Source organism: Rhineura floridana, chromosome 18 (assembly GCF_030035675.1).
Source record: "Rhineura floridana isolate rRhiFlo1 chromosome 18, rRhiFlo1.hap2, whole genome shotgun sequence".
NCBI classification, from domain to species: domain Eukaryota; kingdom Metazoa; phylum Chordata; class Lepidosauria; order Squamata; family Rhineuridae; genus Rhineura; species Rhineura floridana.
In genome coordinates this window covers 16,900,060-16,907,972 of record NC_084497.1, presented here as the reverse complement: position 1 = coordinate 16,907,972, position 7,913 = coordinate 16,900,060, and the positions used below count along the sequence as shown (strand labels likewise).

Here is a 7,913-nt window from a genome sequence, read left to right as displayed (position 1 = left end):
GTGACGGGAATAGGGGTCTTCTAACAATTCTCAGCACACTTAAGAAACTACACTACACTAAAGTGCTTTTAGTGTTTTTGTTTGCCACCCTGTGCTCCTTCTGGGAGGAATAAATAAATAAACAGTACACTTCCCATGATGCTTGGGGGGAAGCCATGACTGTTAAAGTGGCATGAAACTGCTTTAAATGTATAATAATAATAAACTTTTATTTATTAGTCGCCTATCTGTCCGGGTCAACGGACACTCTAGGCGACGTACAAATGCAAATAGTGCAAATGGGGCCCTAGACATCAGACTCAGCAGGCCACGTACATCACCTGGTCACAGTCTTCTCCACTGTGTTGACTTCCTGTTTAAATTACAGCCATTCTTTCTAAATTTGTCTCTATAGATATAAATTTTACGCAAATCTGTGGCATCTTCTGGTCTCTTTTCTTTGAATGAATGCAGGCCTTCGGGGTATCTGGGGAGGGTTAATCGATATAATTGTAATGCCTCCTACCCAGTTTTAATATTGTTGTTGTAGATCTATTGTTTTTATTGTATTACTGTATTTTATTAATTGTATTTTAATAATTTTGTAAGTCGCCTAGAGTGGCCATTGGCCAGATAGGCGACGAAGAAATTAAATTTATTATTATTTATTATTATTATTATTATATGATACGTTTCTTCTTTTTTGGCGACAGCCCCTGTCTGTCAGGGATTGTCCTAGTTTTCTGTTCCTGTTCAACAGGGATGCCTTGCTAAAATTCTAACTACTTGTTGTGTTTTTATCCTTCAGCGAAACTTTAGCTCATTTTCCTCAGGGTTTCCAGATGTGAGTGAGACAACAGTAGATGCAGTTTGCCTCTAGCATGCATGCATCTAATGTTCATGCATGAACGCTAAGGCATCACATAGCGCACAGAGTGCCACGTCTCACACTGCAGCTGACATGGGATATTGAATGGCTCATAATATTCAGTAACAAGGGGACAAACCTATTTTTTCCAGGCATATCTTTAACAAAAACACGGCATTGGTGTTTGCCATTGGGCTTTGCTGCTCTGGGCTCATTTTGGGAGGAAAGGCAGGATATAAACAACAGTAATTCAGCAGCAGACAGCCTGTTGCACGAATATAGCCCAGGGCAGACCTTAAGTCAAAGCAGGAGGAAACATTGGTGGCCCTCCTAATGTTGTTGGATAACTTCTCCATCATCCCAAACCTTTGTCCATGCTGATATCTGATGGGAGCTGGGAGTCTGAATAACATTTGGAGGGTCACAGGTTCTGTACCCCAGTTTAAATCACACAAGGCCTGACTTTCGGCTTTTGAGATCTTCTTTGTTTCTCGCTAGAATCCTGAGGTCCATCAACCAGGATCCGATGCAAAATAGTGGCTCGGGCAGGCACGCATAGAATTGCAGAACATGATTCCCTCCAGACCGATGTTTTATTGCAGGTATATTCTGTAACATATTCTTCTTGATACAGTAATAGTGCATGTGTATTAGGATTATTCTGCTTTATTGTCTCTGATTGTTTGCCAGTTCCACCACAAGAGGGGCTATCACACAACAAAGGCCAACAAAAAGAAAACTAAAGCCAGAACATTTGTGGTATGAAAAGTTACAGGAGTTCAGCAGGATTTTACAGGATATGCACTGATTAGAAATGAAACAGTTATGACGGCCCCAAAACATTTGCAGGCGCAGATAGTATTGAAAGCTGAATAGCATTATGTCCACCCCAAGCACAAATAATCATCGAGTATGGAATGAGAAGGACTTCTGGAGGGGCCCTATGATGACAGAGCACATGGTTAAGTTGTTCTCAGCCCTGGAACTGAAGCTTACACACACACACACAAAACCATTTCACATGGAAATCTACTCCTTGTTTTCTTTTCAGCCGCCTAATTTTTTTTGGGGGGGGGGGAGGAGAAGTGTTTCTGTTGCTGCTTTTAAAACATTGGGAGTCAGAAACCCTTGCACTCTTTGGCAAATCACCTGGAGATCTACCAGTACATCCCAATCTCCTTTCTGTTCACCTCTGCTTTAAGTAATCCGTAATTGTGGAAGTAATTCTTGGTATGAGACCTAGTCTCTTGCAAAGCATGTTTCTGCTTTCACAAGCAAAACATCTGAGGGGATTGGCTTTCAATCGTGGAAGGAGTTCTCCAATTTCTTGGCAGATCAATCAGGATGGACCTTTTTCATGGAAGTCAGAAAATGTAAAAGAAACAAGACGAAGAAACCCACTGCGGTGGTTCAAGTGGAAGATTTGGACTGCAGCGTTTTAATCCTTGCCTAGCCACGAAGTTCACTGTCTGAGGCTGGGATAGCCACAATTCACCTGGGTTACCTTGCAGGGCTGTTGTAAGAGTAAAATCGGACAGCCCCATGGACATAGGCACTGCTCTGGAGGGCTGGATAGGAAGAGAATAGCACAAAAAAATAACACTTAAGAAGAGATGGAACGCAAGGACAGGCATGAGTTGCTTTTTCTTTCTTCCTTTTTAATATACATTGCAGAATAGCCCTGTGCAAAGGATAAAAGTACAATATACACAATATTTTATAAGAAAAGGAAACAAGACTACCCCTTGTAAGGTCATTCCAGAGTTTATGCAAAGAGAACAAAAAAATTCCTCACGGAGACATTTTGCATGTCATGCAAAAAAACCCAACTCAAAGTAGAATCAGAAGAACCAGAAATAAACATGCAGAAGACTCAAAAAGTCAGTATATGTGTTCACATAAGTAAGTAAACAGCCTTATAAAGAAGAGAATTATTAAAGTACAAAAATGCAACTTTACGTGGACTCGGAATCACAAAATAAGAAATGGAAAAAATAATGCCTTTTGGCATTTCAAAATATTTGGCACTCTTGTTACGGGATTGTAGTTGGTGTCTCTGTGTGTCTTTTTTTTTGTTTTTCTCTCTTTTTTATTTAATTACACTCCGTGAAAGAGAATAAACCATCACAATATTTATTTATTTATTTAAAAAAAGAAAGAAAGCAGAGATTGCCCACGTTGCTTGCCAGTGGTCATTAGAAAAAGCGATGCACATCTTTTGATTTTCCACTCCCCTTTCACATATAAAATTAAATATCTCTGTTTCCTTAAGAACAATTGCCTGTTGCTGCAACAGCAAAATGACAGCGTTGCAATCCGTTTTCAGAAAAGAATAATAATCCTGAGAGAATCCTTCCCCACAGAACCCCTTCCTTAGAGAAAAGGTTTTGGTTCTGCACATTCCACTGAAAGATTAAAAGATAACTAGAATTAAATATATATTTGTTTAAAGTTATATATTATTATTTCCCCCTCCCTTGAATACAGACGTTTAAAAAAAATGGAGATGAAGATCATATTGGATGCATATGGATGGACTTGTTTTTGCAAAATTTAACCATGTAAACAAGTGTTTATTCAGAACACGTATAACCAGTGATTCCTGCTGGGGCCAGAAAATACTGCACTTCCCCCCCCTTTTTTTTTCCTGCTCTGTTCTTTAAAAGACTTCAAAAATCCCAAATGAAAATTACCCACCATCATTCAGTGAAAAGGGGTGTCAGCCTTAATTTAGACCACTGAGCTCTTCCTCGTACATTTCAATTGGGACAGTTTGTGTTTTGCAATTTCTGGTTATCAAGCTGAGAGTCCTATTATTTTTTGCATGTGTAAAACTGTAAAACTGCCTTCCTCCTCTCACATCTTCTGCCTCTGAGCCTGCTGTTAAAGGTTTCGCAAGATAGATCACAGGCTAGCAATGAAGAAGAACCTCAAAGTGCCATTAGTTAGCTTTCTTTTTTGTCCAAATAATCTCTTAAAGGGGCAGTTATTTTCTTTTCCCTCTTTTCTCTCAAGCGACTCCGTGGGGAGATTTAAACTCCTGGAGGTGGTTTCTCTGCAATGTTTTTGAGCACATCGTCAATTCTGTCATCTTCAATGACAACTGTAAGCAGAAAAAAGAAAATGGAACATTGAAGATACACTTCAGTTTCTTTGATTTAATTTTTAATTGCTGACATCACCCTATGAAGTGAAACAGCTGCTTATCATTAAAGGTGATAGAATAGTTGAACCAGGGGACTTGTCTCTAGCGGATGCTCCAGATGGAGAGATCTGGAAGAGACAAGGTATTCATTCCAAGTCTTGTGCACAAGAACTATATCCAACGGATTTGGCCTAGTGGTCATTTTGCCTCCCCCCGCCCCTGAAAATCTTCATGTATCATTTGTAATTATTTTTAATTTCTCTTTTTCCCCTCCCCTGCAAAAAACACTCTCCATCTGTCTCTTTCTTCCAGCTCAGTTCTATGCATGCGTACTTGGAAGTAAGCCACAGTGTGCATTTAGCATTGCAGTCACAAAACATTTATTCACTGTGACACAGAAGAACTGCTGGCACCCTCAGACACACGTGCATGCACTCCACATACACATTCCTTTTTATCAGGAAATTCTGATTTCAGAAAACACCAGTTCAGTCCCGAGTTCTGGTGTTATTTCAAGAAGAGTTGTGATATTATCACCAAGAATCTGCTCTTTCCAAGGTCACAAAAATATACAACCACAACAATCCTAGAGTTTCCACTGAAGATTATTTTGTGTAAACATACACACAAAAATACAAATGAAGTTGCAAGCCGGCTAAATCTTTGCTATCCTGAAATTAATTGCAGAATCTGGATATCTGGAGAACAAAGAGAGGATTCGAACTAGCATTCAACTCTTGGCAAGTGCTGCACCGACCCTTTCAAAAGTATATTTTCCTAACCACTGCAGTGTTCCATGCCTTGAAGCAGAATACTGTGCAACTCCAAACCTTGCTATTTCTATTGTCATGAAAAGCTAGTTCAATAAAAATGTTAGCTGATCGTTCTGTGAGATAGCAAAGCTTAGGTGAAAGGTGTGCAGTGACTTCTGTGCAGTGGATTAAAGAAAAGAGACAGTGAATGGCCCAGTCCCTATCCTCACACCTCTGTTTTGTTATACTTCTAGACTTCTAGGCAGTGTTTCAGCAAAAACTTCAGCAAAAACAACAGAAGAGATACTCAGGGCACCTGAAAGACTTACCAATTCTTTTGGCATAAGTGCTTATGCCATAAGACACTGGCTAGTCTCATGATAATTTTAAATGTCATTCTTAACAATCAGCACCAAATAAGAGCATGCAATGGTGTTCCCCCACATTCTTCCATCCCTTTCTCTCCCCCACTGTCCAATTTTCCTTGTTTAGACTGTAAACGTCTACAGGGAGTTGACCTATCTGGGTAGCCTATATGTCGCTCTCAGGTGCCATGTGGACTGAGGGTCCTGGAAGAAACAGGAGGAGAACTGGAAGACCTATACATTGACATTTCCACACTGTGTCATGGGCCACTGCAGTAAGAACTGTGTGGACTGGAAAGCAATTATTCAGCAACGAGCATCAGACGTGTGCCTATGTGTGTTTGCACACAACACATGCCTGTTTCTCCTCTCTGTTTCCAGAGGGAGAAATAGAGAGGCAGAGAGATTTTGTCCCTCTGCGCCCCCACTGTGTTCACTTTTTGCTCAGCGCTCCCTTTAAGTACAGATCAAAGGCCCTTTTTTCAGCACTGCTGCATAGTTCTCCAGGAAGAGTTGCAGGAATGGGCTTTTAATTCTCGTCTCACCGCCACGCTATCTTTGGGGAGGGATACTCCTGTTTCAGCTGCTGTCATTTACACACACACACACACACACACACACATCCGTCCCAGAGTGGTTGCAGAACACTGGGGCATTTGGCATGAGACTGAACTGTCAGATTAAGGGGCCGACAGGTGTGGGCAGATGAACAGGTAAAAGGCTGCAGAGGGATGGAGAAGCAACTGACACTAATGATCACAGAACAAAGACATTTGCATGCGTTCGGCACAGAGGAAAGAAAATGCCAGAAGATAAAACATTGAAAGGGTGCAGCATGAAGTACTGTAATACCAAACAGTTTCCATCTCACCTATAGGGCAAGATGGAGGTTTTGGAGAAAAAGGTGAATCGTGTGCTAGAGAGAGAGAGAGAGAGAGAGAATGTGCATACAGACTTGTCTTTGGGGGATCCTTCAAGGATGTCCTACCTAATTCGTAGTCTGCTGAGGGCAGAGGAACTGTTGGGAACACAGAAGCATATCAGGCTGTTGATTCCTCTAGCTCAGCATTACCTACACTGGCTAGCAGCAGCTCTCCAGGGCTTCAGGCAGGGGGCATTCCCAGCCCTACCTGGAGAGGTCAGCGATGGGCCTGGGGCCTTCTCCATTAATGGCAGGACGCTTCCTCTAACAACAAAATAGGATTCCAGTCCTCCTGATTCTGAACAAATTAATAGATGCATAGAAAGCTTCCCATGCCTTATATCTAGGCAGAAAATTGCTCCGTCTAGCTTGGTATTACCCACGCTGACTGGCAGCAGCTCTCCAAGGTTTCAGGCAGGAAGTCTATCCCAGTCCTACCGACTGAACCTGGGAGTTTCTGCATGCAAAGTAGACGCGCTGTTCCTGAGCTCCAGCCCTTCTTACTGTGCCCCCTGACCATTGTGCTCCAAAACGGAAGACCCAAGAAAACCCTTAGGGGGAAGCAAGCCGCTCTTGAACGCTGTGCGACTTACTCCCGAGTAATCACGCATCAAACTGTGCTGTGGACATGGAGACTCAAACGAAACAACAAATAATGTGCACTACGAGGGTTTTTAAAAACAACAACAGTGCATGCAAAATCACACACACACACACACGAAAGTTGGGACTTGAACTTCCGCGAAGTCACGGTGCAGTTGAAGCGAGCAGAGAAGCCCATCAGCAGGTTGGATTTGTCCCACGGCAATGGGGGCGGTTTTAAAAAAAAACCCAGACCTATTGTACCAAAGCGCCCGGGAGAAATTGCAAAGCTGCTCCCCCACCCCACACAACAAGCGCGCCGAATCCCCACCCCACCCCTTTTACCCGCTTTTACTCCGGATTTGTTGCCCCGCTCGGCTCACCGCACTTGCTCCTGCCGATCTGCCCCAGCTTGGGGGGCCGCTTGTTCTGCCCGCCCGCGTAGAAGTTGCTGGTGTCCTGCAGACGGCAAGTGAAGGAGATCTGCCCCACCTCCCCCCCGTCGCCGTAGGGACCGATCTTCTCCTCGCTATAAGGCAGGACCTCCGACATCTTCGCGTCTGGCTCTCGCTCCAGGGAGAGAGACCGACCGAGGCAGGCGAGATCGTAGCAGCTCCTGGGGAGTCCTGAGGCAAGCCCGGAGGGATCGTCACGAAGATGGGGATGGTGTCAGCAGTGGGATGAGACAAAGGAGAGGGAGCTGCGAGGCTGGGTCCCTTTTCTTTATTTCCCTCCTCCCCGCGCCTGCCTGCCTCCTGGGGTTTGTTCGTGGCTCGGGAAAGTGCGCAGGGACCGTGCTCGGCAGACTGGCATGCAAACACAGCGCGCGAGAGAGGCGAGGCGAGAGGAGGGAAAAGCTAGAGATCCTTGGAAACAGCGTCAGCGAGGGGAGGCGGGAGGGAGAAAGAAAGAGGGAGGGAAGAGGGAGATGGCTGGCACTTTGGAGATGGCTGGCAGTTTAACGCCGGCTGGATTTTATCTCACTCCTGCAGCGCTGTGGCAAGTTCAGAACTGAGGGTGCCTTGGTGTTAATCACAGCCACCCCTTTTTTGGCCCGGGATTGAGAATAAGACCGTGGCTGATGCCTTCTCCTAGGACAACAGGCATCCCTAGGAGCCCATATGCATGAAAGGGGAGAGTTTTAACTGCTGAGAAGGGTCTTCTCCCCGGCTGACTTGCCTCCTTTCACTCTGATTGGCTACAATCCACAGGAAAGGGCAAGGAAGCATGTTAGAAGACTCTTGCCAGTGGCTAACAGACTCCCCTTTCATGCTGACTGGCTGGTAGGATGCTGGGAGAC

The 7,913-nt window shown here is 44.1% G+C and overlaps 1 protein-coding gene across 1 annotated transcript; it reads right to left on the bottom strand.

Annotated features, from left to right (window-relative positions):
- Positions 1-2,484: 2,484 nt before the first annotated feature.
- On the bottom strand, positions 2,485-7,624 carry CAMK2N1 (calcium/calmodulin dependent protein kinase II inhibitor 1). Its single transcript, XM_061601248.1, has 2 exons — positions 6,997-7,624; positions 2,485-3,950 (listed from the first exon to the last, which is right to left on the bottom strand). Exons 1-2 carry the CDS (start codon positions 7,163-7,165, stop codon positions 3,880-3,882), a joined length of 240 nt encoding a protein of 79 aa, XP_061457232.1. The 5' UTR covers positions 7,166-7,624; the 3' UTR covers positions 2,485-3,879.
- Positions 7,625-7,913: the final 289 nt, after the last annotated feature.